Source organism: Nomascus leucogenys, chromosome 3, assembly GCF_006542625.1.
Source record: "Nomascus leucogenys isolate Asia chromosome 3, Asia_NLE_v1, whole genome shotgun sequence".
NCBI lineage: Eukaryota > Metazoa > Chordata > Mammalia > Primates > Hylobatidae > Nomascus > Nomascus leucogenys.
In genome coordinates, this window is record NC_044383.1 from 129,945,682 (window position 1) to 129,958,151 (window position 12,470).

At 42.5% G+C, this 12,470-nt stretch overlaps 1 protein-coding gene across 1 annotated transcript in view; it reads left to right on the plus strand.

Annotated features, from left to right (window-relative positions):
• The window catches only part of ZC2HC1B (zinc finger C2HC-type containing 1B), a 75,309-nt gene that overhangs the window by 28,909 nt on the left and 33,930 nt on the right, over positions 1–12,470 (plus strand). The window contains exons 5-6 of the mRNA XM_003255812.2: positions 5,432–5,571; positions 11,331–11,439. Of these exons, the coding sequence (XP_003255860.2) occupies positions 5,432–5,571; positions 11,331–11,439 (249 nt within the window). The remainder of the gene's footprint in view (positions 1–5,431; positions 5,572–11,330; positions 11,440–12,470) is intronic.

Sequence of the window (12,470 nt, forward strand, 5' to 3'; positions counted from 1 at the left end):
AGTAATAAGGAGACAACCCAATTAGAAAAGGCCAACAGATTTATTTGAACAGACACATCACAAAATAATAGCCAATAGCACATGAAAAGATACTCAACACTATTTTCATTAGGAAAATGCAAATTAAAAACCATAATGAGATACCACTACACATCCACTTCAATGGCTAAAATTAAAGACTCTGACAATACAACGCTTGTAATCTCAGCACTCTGGGAGGCCAAGGTAGGCGGATCCCTTGAGGCTGGGAGTTTGAGACCAGCCTGGCCAACATGGCAAAACCCTGTCTCTACTAAAAATACAAAAAAATTAGCCAGGCATGGTGGCTCACTCCTGTAATCCCAGCTACTTGGGAGGCTGAGGCATGATAATCATTTGAACCTGGAGGCGGAGGTTGCAGTGAGCAGAGGTTGTGCTAATGCACTCCAGCCTGGGTGACAGAGTGAGACTCTGTCTCAAAAAACAAAGAAGAAAAAGACTGATGCTGTTAAGTGTTTGCTATGATGTGGACCAACTGGAAGTCTCATAAACTGCTGATAGAAGTATAAAACAGTACAACCACTTTGCACTGGTATTTTCTTTTCTTTTCTTTTGAGACAGAGTCTTGCTCTGTCACCCAGGCTGGAGTGTAGTGGCACAATCTCGGCTCACTGCAAGCTCCGCCTCCCAGGTTCATGCCATTCTCCTGCTTCAGCCTCCCAAGTAGCTGGGACTACAGGCACCCACCACCACACCCGGCTAATTTTTTGTATTTTTAGTAGAGGCAGGGTTTCACCGTGTTAGCCAGGATGATCTCGATCTCCTGACCTCGTGATCTGCCCACCTCGGCCTCCCAAAGTGCTGGGATTGCAGGTGTGAGCCACCGCGCCCGGCCTGCACTGGTATTTTCTTAATAAGTTAAACATACACTTAGCCTATAAAGCAATTCCATTTCTTGATATTTATACAAAAAATGAAAACATGTCCATAAAAATGATTTACATGATTGTTCACAGCTTTATTCATATAGCGTAAACTGGAAACAACTGAAAATGTCTATCAACAATTGAATAGATAAACAGATTGTGGAATATTTACAAAATGGTCTAGTACTCAACAATAAGAAGGAAATACATGCAGCAACATAGATGTTCTATTATATGAAATTATAGGACAGGGAAATCTTATGAATAGTAACAGGAAATAGATAATTGGTTGCCTGAGACTGGGTTTTGCAAAATATTGACTGAAAGGGGGCATGAGGGAACTTTTTGGGGTGACAAAAATGTTCTATATTTTAATTGAGGTGGGTAAAATGGATACATTCGTCAAAACTCATTGAACTGTACATGTAAAATAGGTGCATTTAGTTGTGTGTAAATTATTCCTCAAAAAGACTATTTAAGAAAGTGCAAAAACAAAAAGCCACAGTGTAGTCATACTATAAAATCACCTGAAAGATATGTCATCTGAACTTCTATACCAGAAAATAATCCTCATATTTGCTTCCCTTTTATTGAGTGCTAATGAAAATATATCTTGGAATTATGTGTTGTCTTAAAATATTCAGTAGAAAGATCTGTGCTGTGATTTTAGTAATAGTGTAAGTACTTTGGCAACAAGTTTCATATAACAAAAAACATCTTTTATGAGAAATATGTTCATTTTAAGATTAGAAGTTACAGGGTTGATGGCTACCTTATGGTTCTTTAATTGAATAAGTGAAACCATGTCAGATGTCCTGCTGTGTGAATTTCTCTCACATTTTAGATCCAACTTGGATCTAACCGTGACTTGGATCTAAAATGTGGGGATTATTGTTTCTCTAAAAAAAATTCCTTTTGTAAGGCCTCACCAAATGTTCAATTTATTTTTCTTTATATTTCTATGCTAACATATGATTTTATAATTAACTTCTTTCTTGTGTCCTTTACATAATTTTATGCAACAAACCAAATGGTTATACGCATTCCCAACATTTTCACCACAATTTGATGATTTTGTTTGTGCAAGGATTTTATATTAGCCCAGAATTCTCAGGCTTAAGTACTAGAGAATTTATTTGTTTTTTGTTGTTGTTGTTGTTTTTGAGACGGAGTTTCGCTCTTGTTGCCCAGGCTGGAGTGCAATGGCAGGATCTCGGGTCACTGCAAACTCCGCCTCCCAGGTTCAAGCAATTCTCTTGTTTCAGCCTCCTGAGTAGCTGGAATTATACGCACCCGCCACCACTCCCAGCTAATTTCTGTATTTTTAGTAGAGACGGGGTTTCATCATATTGGTCAGGCTGATCTTGAACTCCTGACCTCAGGTGATGCACCTGCCTTGGCCTCCCAAAGTGCTGGGATTACAGGCATGAGCCACTGCGCCTGGCCAGTACTAAAGAATTTATATACATATAACTAGAGTTATATATAACATGGCCTAACATGCATGAATGTGCCAGTAATTTCCCTTTTTTCCTCAGCATGATTCCCTATTTTCATGATTCAGTTTTTGAGACATGCCTATATTCTATTTTTAGTGACTTAGCTAAGCCTGTCAATGATTGAAATTTCTGGGATACTGTGACAGTTTATGGGGACAGTGATATAGAATATTTATAATTGTTATTTTTCTGTGAGGTCTGGGACATTCAGTTACCATTTTGCATAGCTACATAGACGTGGATACACAGCACAATGTTGGCATTTTAAAATGATGCTTGGTTTTCCACTTTTCTCTGAGATCTGGCCACCATATTCCTCATAAGAATTCATTTGTACTCTGACTTTTAAAATCATTAACTATTGAAATAAATAGGACATGGTGATTTTATGAACACGTTATTGATAGAGGAAGAGAGGTGACTCCGATTGAGCTGAGGGTAGAACATGTAGCTCAGTCATGGTGGGTTCAGATTATTGTTGCAGAAAATACAACAATTCTCAAAATATGTGAAGTTCAACATAAATAGAATCAGCAACCTTGAATGCTCAGCCATAGGACTCTCTCCTGCCTGCTCTCTGCCCATCTGGTGGGGCCTTATGTTCCTTCTGTAGGGTCCCAGAGGCTCTAGTGCCTCCTCTTCTACAGTTTATCCCACCAAGCAGTAATTGTCTGTTTGCCTAATCATCTCTGAGATTTTCATTGGCCGGGAAATAGACTTCAACTTTGCTGTCTCCATGGTGATATGTGGTACCAAACACATAGAAGGGTGGCAGTGAGTGAATGAGCAAGTGGGATTAAGGAAGCAACTCAGTATTGCCATGATCATTGTCTTTGCCTGATGCGAGCAGGGTTTATGGTTGCAGCATTTCTTATGTAAGACTTCGCTTTCCAGCTGGCAAAATTGAAGAAATAACCACCAAGCTAAGAGCCATGTTCTAGATGGTTCTTCTAAACCATTGTAAATGAATTCTGAATGATAATGGCACTTTCTGTTGTACTTTTTTCCTAGGCAGTTTCACTTCTATTTGGTAGTCGGAAACACAACCTTGCTGAACCTGTTTTCTTATAGCAATAGCTAGCATTTACAAAACATTTAGTATGTTCCACCCCGCCCACTGTGCCGAGCCTTTATGTGGATTATCATAGTTAACTTTCACAACAACCCGATGAAACAGGTGATATGTAGGTGCTGGGAAAATGGAAGCTTAAGGAGGTTGGGTAACTTGCCCGAGTTCACACACATAGCAAGTAAAGAACTCAGGCTCAAAACCAGTCAGGCAAGCTCCAGCACTGGGCTTTTTATCATTTCCCAGTGCTGTCCTGTTCTATTTTTTTTCAAGGCATTTATCTCCGTGTGAAATTTTTATTTATTTGTTTCTGTATTAGAATGCTTTCTCCTTGATTTCAGAGACATTGCATCCCCAGGTGTAAGACAGCACCTGGCACCAAGTAGATGCTCAATCAGTGTGAAATTAATGATGAGGTACTGCCTTCGGGAAGGAGTAAGAAATAAAGGATAAGGCTACCAGATAATTCCTAAGTGCTTAACAATTGTTACATTTTATGAATATACACTTTATGAAATGATTTGTTCAAATAGAAAACTCCCCAAACTGCTTAAAAAGGTGACTTACAAAAAATTCTTAACATCACTACATGAAATATCCATCCATGCATGTAGGAATTTTGACTATACACTAACACAAGTTCTACACTGAGTTTGAGGTTGATGCGGTTTCACACCCTTCCTGGGGTCGGGAAGAGGGGGCGAGATTATTTTATGTTGCTGATATCTAGTGTGCTATCCCTTTAAGGTGCCTAAAACGAAGCAAAGCAAACACCAATCCCTGCTTGATTTAGAGGGGTAGTTGCCAACCTAGTTTTGCTATGAGCAGCTCCACGTTCTGAGAAGATCTTGCCTGTTTCCCACCTCTCAGTTCTCTCAGTAACCAGTTATGTCTGGTAATTGCAAATGAAAGAAGAATTTAGACAAAAAGATACTATACAGAACCACAGAGAACCTGAGGCCGACAGGAGCTGCCTGGGCTATTGCATCTCTGGAAGCTGAAGCTGTTTTTGGTGAAATTTCCTATCATCCCTCCTTCTTTCCCTTTTCTATTTTTTGAGTCCTCACCTTTTACCCTATTACTATCTCCTTCCTGAATATATTGCCTGCTCACTTAGTAGTTAAGTGAAAAAAAAATCTAGCCACTGCAAAAGCAGTATGTCTTTCTGCCAGTGACACAGTCCCATTGACTTCCAGTCATATCTCCCAAACCCACATTTTGAAACATCCCATCTCCCTCTGTAACTCCGTAACTTCTCTAAGACCCACTCAGCACAACCTAGGCTTTTGAATATTCTATGCCCTACTGTGCCATCAATACTAACATTCTGTGATTCTAGAACTACTTTCTTTACACAGGATTTACTAAATAATTCATTGAGAAGTTCTTAAGTATAATCTTTGTTTTTCTGGAAAAGTACCTCACTTAAACATTTCAAGGGCAGACGATTGAAATGAATGCACAAGTTGTGACATTTTCCCTGCCATGTCCTTTAGTTGAGCCCTGCATGTCTCCCCCTTTGGAATAGTCTCAAACCAGAGTTTGGGACCTTGTTCTTTCATGTTGGAGCAGAGTTCACATCATTACTTATATATTTATTTATTTATTTGAAATAGGGTCTTGCTCTGTTGCCCAGGCTGGAGTGCTGTGGCATGATCACAGCTGACTGCAGCCTTGACCTTCTGGGCTCAAGCCATCCTCTCGAGTGGCTGGAACCACAGGCACACACCACCACACCTGGCTAATTTTTTGTAGGGACAGGGTTTTGCCATGTTGCCCAGGCAGGCCTCAAACTCCTGGGCTCAAGCAGTCCACTCACCTCAGCCTCACAGAGTGCTGGGATTACTGGCATGAGCCATCATATCCTTATTTCACTTCATGTAGCTCATTCTATAATTCTATAGTATTCTATAGTTGTTTTTGAAGTGCTAATTGCCACTCGTTATCTGTACATTCAGATTATATTCAATGCCCATATTGTATGAGAAGTTTTAACGAAAGCGCAGCTGAGCGACATATTAATTTCTGCAAGGATCAGTCTTCTCGCCGAGTCTTTAATCCAGCTCAGAGAGCAGCCAAATTGGCATCCAGAGCTCAGGTAACTATCTCTCCCCAGGTGTTGGCTCTTGTGCCCTTGCATGCCTCGGGCGGGGGGGGGGGGGGCGGGGGGCGGTGAGCCAGTAGAATTCCCTAGAGAACCTCAGTTACCCATCCTAAGAAGTGTAAGCGTGAAGAGAACTGATCACGATTGCTCACCCCTGTGGGAGCTGACTTCTTTTGTAGGAGAATGCTTTCCAGCTAACGGCACCTTTGGGTGTTGTAGAAAAAAGATATTTCTAAAGTATTTGAAGCTTCTTTGGGTGAAGACTTGAATACATAGTGTTTCTACAGCATTATGGCAAAACTCTTTATGCAACAGTATCAACCTTAATCACCCAGAAAAGAAATGTGAATCTGAAGTGAAACTGCCTGAGTGGGACAGGTTGTCCCAAGGCAACTGCCCCGCAGGTCATGTGTTTTGCTCTATAGAGGAGGGGTCTTCACCTTTTATTTAAAGTCACAGAATCAGCAAGTTAAAGGGATATGTGGATGAATGGAAGCAGCTGTTATCATTAGGTGCAAATCAGTAAAATAACCTGAAGTGGAAGACAGTAGATTTATAAACCACAGAACTGGAGCCAGCAGACAGCACCATACACATCGAAGGTCTCAGGTACATACTTACAATATAGCATAAAAACTATTAGTTTCATAGACATGGCTTAGATGCCATGAAAAGTTGGTCTGAATACTTTAAGTGTATACAGACTGTTTATTTTTGAGACAGGGTCTCACTCTGTTGCCCAGGCTGGAGTGCATTGATGTAATCACGGCTCATTGCAGCTTTGACCTCCCAGGCACAGGTGATACTCCCACCTCGGCCTCCTGAGTAGCTGGAACTACAGGTGCGTAGCACCACGCCCAGCTAATTTTTTGTATTTTTAGGAGAGATGGGGTCTCACTGTGTTGCTCAGGCTGGTCTCGAATTCCTGGGCCCAAGCAATCTGCCCCCTTCAGCCTCCTGAAGTGCTAGGACTACAAGTGTGAGCCATCGTGCCTGGCCCCTACAGCCTGTTTAGAAAGCTTCTGGTTAAATCCAGTATGTAATGGGGTGGGACCCTTTCCAACAAAAGCGGACCCCACAGACTGTGGATCCTGAGCTCTATCCCCTTAAGCATTAGAAGGTTATTGACTATCAACCATGTACCAGAAACTGTGCTAGGTACTGGTTGACCAAGAATTTGTCATTGAAAGATGGAGGGGGACTTGGAGCTGGTACAGTTGGCATATATAGGAGAGCTATGGAAGAAGTCACTGCAATTCCTGGAAGTCTTCAAAGGCAAGCAAACGTTTTGCTCCTAAATATCAAAACGGGTTCACCAGCCTAGTGTTGGGGTTGGGAAGGGCTTTATGCACAAAACATCCAGCTTGTGGCCTGAGGCACCCATCTGGGGAGCGAAAGCATAAAGTACCTATGAAAGAGGTACAGGGTGCCGGGTGCGGTGGCTCACGCCTGTAATAACAATTTGGGAGGCTGAGGTGGGCAGATCACCTGAGGTAGGGAGTTTGAGACCAGCCTGACCAACATGGAGAAACCCCGTTTCTACTAAAAATACAAAATTAGCCGTGTGGGTGTCACATGCCTGTAATCCCAGCTACTTGTGAGGCTGAGGCAGGAGAATTGCTTGAACCTGGGAGGCAGAGGCTGTGGTGAGCCAGGATCATGCCATTGCACTCCAGCCTGGGCAACGAGAGCAAAACTCTGTCTCAAAAAGAAAAAGAAAAGAAAGAAGAGGTACAGGGACAGGCAAGACAGGCAGACAGGCAGCCAGAACTAGAAGGGCTTTAACTCAAGCCACTTGAGAGAGGAAGAAAAGAGGAATTGATTGAATAAATGCCCTAAAATCAAAGACTGTGCTTGATTGACAGGTCCTTGATTAACAGGTCCTTGAATGAGAGCCTGGAATAGGAGGATTAATAGGGTTGTGTGGGAGGGAGAATCTAAGAAATAATTGATGAGACTGAGAAAATGATTAGACATAGGATAAAAGAGTGGATCAGGGTTGACAATAAGGTTTTCAGCTCCAGAGCCTGGACAGATAGAAAGACAATCTCTGTAGATAACAGAACACAGGAGGGAGGACATATGTGTGTTGAGAGGCAGTGGCTACAATAAATACAGTTTTATAGATTCAGTTTTGTTTTTGTTTTTTTTTTTGAGGTGGAGTCTCACTCTGTTGCCCAGGCTGGAGTGCAATGGTGTAATCACGGCTCATTGCAGCCTTGACCTCCCAGGCACAGGTGATACTCCCACCTCGGCCTCCTGAGTAGCTGGAACTACAGGTGCGTAGCACCACGCCCAGCTAATTTTTTGTATTTTTAGGAGAGATGGGGTCTCACTGTGTTGCTCAGGCTGGTCTCGAATTCCTGGGCCCAAGCAATCTGCCCCCTTCAGCCTCCTGAAGTGCTAGGACTACAAGTGTGAGCCATCGTGCCTGGCCCCTACAGCCTGTTTAGAAAGCTTCTGGTTAAATCCAGTATGTAATGGGGTGGGACCCTTTCCAACAAAAGCGGACCCCACAGACTGTGGATCCTGAGCTCTATCCCCTTAAGCACTAGAAGGTTATTGACTATCAACCATGTACCAGAAACTGTGCTAGGTACTGGTTGACCAAGAATTTGTCATTGAAAGATGGAGGGGGACTTGGAGCTGGTACAGTTGGCATATATAGGAGAGCTATGGAAGAAGTCACTGCAATTCCTGGAAGTCTTCAAAGGCAAGCAAACGTTTTGCTCTTAAATATCAAAACGGGTTCACCAGCCTAGAGTTGGGGTTGGGAAGGGCTTTATGCACAAAACATCCAGCTTGTGGCCTGAGGCACCCACCTGGGGAGCGAAAGCATAGAGTACCTATGAAAGAGGTACAGGGTGCGGGGTGCGGTGGCTCACGCCTGTAATCCCAGCACTTTGAGAGGCTGAGGTGGGCAGATCACCTGAGGTAGGAAGTTTGAGACCAGCCTGACCAACATGGAAAAACCCCGTTTCTACTAAAAATACAAAATTAGCCGTGCATGGTGTCACATGCCTGTAATCCCAGCTACTTGTGAGGCTGAGGCAGGAGAATTGCTTGAACCTGGGAGGCAGAGGTTGTGGTGAGCCAAGATCATGCCATTGCACTCCAGCCTGGGCAACAAGAGCAAAACTCTGTCTCAAAAAGAAAAGAAAAGAAAGAAGAGGTACAGGGACAGGCAAGACAGGCAGACAGGCAGCCAGAACTAGAAGGGCTTTAACTCAAGCCACTTGAGAGAGGAAGAAAAGAGGAATTGATTGAATAAATGCCCTAAAATCAAAGACTGTCCTTGATTGACAGGTCCTTGATTAACAGGTCCTTGAATGAGAGCCTGGAATAGGAGGATTAATAGGGTTGTGTGGGAGGGAGAATCTAAGAAATAATCGATGAGACTGAGAAAATTACACGTAGGATAAAAGAGGGGATCAGGGTTGACAATAAGGTTTTCAGCTCCAGAGCCTGGACAGATAGAAAGACAATCTCTGTAGATAACAGAACACAGGAGGGAGGACATATGTGTGTTGAGAGGCAGTGGCTACAATAAATACAGTTTTATAGATTCAGTTTTGTTTTTGTTTTTGAGGTGGAGTCTCACTCTGTTGCCCAGGCTGGAGTGCAGTGGCACAATCTCGGCTCACTGCAACCTCTGCCTCCTGGGTTCAAGCGATTCTCCTGCCTCAGCCTCCCAAGTAGCTGGGATTACAGGCACCCACCACCACACCTGGCTAATTTTTGTATTTTCAGAAGAGATGGAGTTTCACCATGTTGGCCAGGCTGGTCACAAACCCCTGACCTCAAGTGATCCACTTGCCTCGGCCTCCCAAAGTGCTGGGATGACAGGCGTGAGCCACCACACCCGGCCTAGATTCAGTCTTGACATCTGAGATAGCATGGGAAGAAGTGCAATGTAGAAAAAGTCAGGATTCTACATTCAGTAGTCAGGGTTTGAATTTCTTTTTTTTTTTTTTTTGAGACGGAGTCTCACTCTGTTGCCCAGGCTGGGTGGAGTGCAGTGGTGTGATCTTGGCTCACTGCAATCTCCGCCTCCCTGGTTCAAGCGATTCTTGTGCCCCAGCCTTCTGAGTAGCTTGGATTACAGGCTCCCACCACCATGCCTGGCTAACTTTTGTATTTTTAGTAGAGACGAGGTTTCACCATGTTGGCCAGGCTGGTCTCGAACTCCTGACCTCAGGTGATCTGCCTGCCTTGGTCTCCCAAAGTGCTGGGATTACAGGCATGAGACACCGTGCCCGGCCAGGGTTTGAATTTTAATTCTATAATTTAGGTAAACTTGGCCGAGTTAGTTAAAGTGAATCTTTGGGATTCACTTTAATGTGTAAAATGGTGTTAATCATGTGTGCCTTGCTGAGTTGTTGGCGGACTTATAGATAACTGAAGGGCCCGAGTCAGTGTCTTACACATAGGGGCTCCTCCTTTCCTCTCTCTACATTACCCCACCCTCCCCTTCTCCAGTAGCCTTTTCCGGTTGATACGATTGGCATGACACTTTTGGAGGAATAGGACTACTTTGGGCTTGAATGCAGCCTAATTATGGAAAAGTTTGTATGTAGAAGTCTACCTACATTCTGTAAAGCAGTAAAGAGTGAGTTACATTTCTGCAGATGGTTCTTCTTACTGGTCTCCAGAGTTAGTCTGCTTTAGTGGGGCCAAAGAGAGCACAGGAAAGCAGCAAACGGAAGTGTTTTTATTCCTGAAGAAGGCCAGCTGGCTGTCAGTGTAACCAGTAACTTGGCCCCATTCCTCTCCTTGTTTTCCAGAGCTGAGTGGTGATTGGGAACACAGAAGAAAAATTGCTTGCTTTGTGAATTCCTTCACTCACTGTAGAGTATATCTGAACAGCCGTATTTGTTTCCCTTGTGCCAGCTTCACCACTTTGGGGCCTTGTCTAATAGTGAAGCTTATTCAAAAATGGAACAAGAAAGGAGGGGTTGTTTCAGTTTTGAAGGGCTTTTAACACAGCCGAAATATGTTTCTATTTTAAACATAATCAACTTTTAAAATGTGTCATACTCTTAACCAAAAGAGACCAATATAGGCCTCTAAAAATAACTTTATTTGTGTGAATGGGGATGAGCTGCCTGCTATAGTCTCTCAGCCATTCTTGCCCAAGTGAGAATTCTCACTTGGTGTAACAGGTTATCTTTATCCTGCAGTTTCTATGGAAATGGAGGTGGGATCAGTGGCAAGATAAAAGGAGCATGTGAGAAACCTTTTGGTCCTTATTTCGTTTTAATATAACTATTCTGCTGCTGCTGCTCTGCAGGGATGGGGATGGTGTAGGGATGTTAGAATTTCATACTTCAAACATTTGCTGCCTGCCAATCTGTTTTTCTTCTCTGTTCATGTTAAAAAAACAAAATAGTCTTCAAGTGTAATGAAAAAAATAAAATGTTCTTTAACTGTATCCTTTATTGACATTAAGTGATTTCTTATGTCTCCATACAACTAATTTTACAGGATAAATATACCACCAACAACCCCAAGGGCTTAATTATTGAAGGGAAGCTTCAAAACCCAGATATGACTTTGAGCATCAGGTGGGAGGGCAAGAACCAGGCTAACTGAAGTGCAGGGTGTGTGTCTGTCCCCTTCCCCTGGATTCAGGGAGTCCCTGCAGATGATGCCAGTCTGCTGCTGGTTAAGTGGGAACAGCTGTACCTCCTATGTGGTACCTGAGGTTACATACAGAAGGTGTTCTCTTTGTCTCTTTCTTTCTCTCTCTGTAGGATAAGGCTCAGATTGGTCCAAAAAAAGAACCAACTGTTACCAGTGCTGTGGGAGCTTTGCTGCAGAACAGGGCCCTGGTGGCCACGAATGAAGTCCCAACCAAGTCAGGTGAGTCAGAGCATGCATTTCAGCTCTCAAATGATGGGGGTCAGAGGAGATCACTGTTGGGTTTGGGATTCACCAGTAGTCTGCAAAAGCTCTAAGACATTCACTGTTGCTTTTGGATGCAAAGATATTTGGGTTAGAGGTTAAAGCTTATTTGCCAAAAGGGAATATTTCTTAATTTATCAGGATTACACAACTTTCACAATGTACAAGTCAAATTTGATTACTGCAATGAGAGTCTAAACCATTGTTCTCTGGTCTAGTAAAATTGAAGAGATTGAAAATAGGAGAAGACCACGTATCATATGTTTGTGTTGAAAATAAGGGGAAAGTTTCTTTTCTAGAAATAAATACAGATCCTCCTCAATTTATGTTGGGGCTACGTCCTGATAAGCCCATTGTAAATAGAAATATTATAAGTCAAAAATGCATTTAACACCCCAATTAACGCATGTAAAGTTGAAAAATCTTATGTCAAACTAACATAAGTCAAGAATTTCTGTACAGTCATCCCTCAGTATCCACAGGAGATTGGTCCCAGGGCCCTAGTGGATACCAAAACCTGAGATGTTCAAGTCTCTGATATAAAACGGTGTAGAATTTGTATATAACCTAGGCACATCCTCCTGTATACACTAAATCATCTCCAGATTACTTACAATACCTAAGGCAATGTAAATGCTATGTAAGTAGTTGTTATGCTATATTAAAATTGTTGTATTATTTTTTATTATTGGTACAGTTGGGTTTTATTTATCTATTTATTTATTTTTAAATGTTCTCCATCTGTAGTTGTTACATCTGCAGATGTGGAACCCATGGGAACAGAGGCTGACTGTAATTTCTTCAAAGTAGCAACAAGGCAGAACCATAGGAGCCATCCTAATGGGGATGAGGTGGTATCTCATTTTAGTTTTAAGTTGCATATCTCTAATGATTTGTGAGGTTAAGCCTCTTTTCAAGTGCTTATTGGTCATTTGTGTATATTCTTTGAAAAAATGTCTGTTCAAGTCTTTTGCCCATTTTTGAGTTGT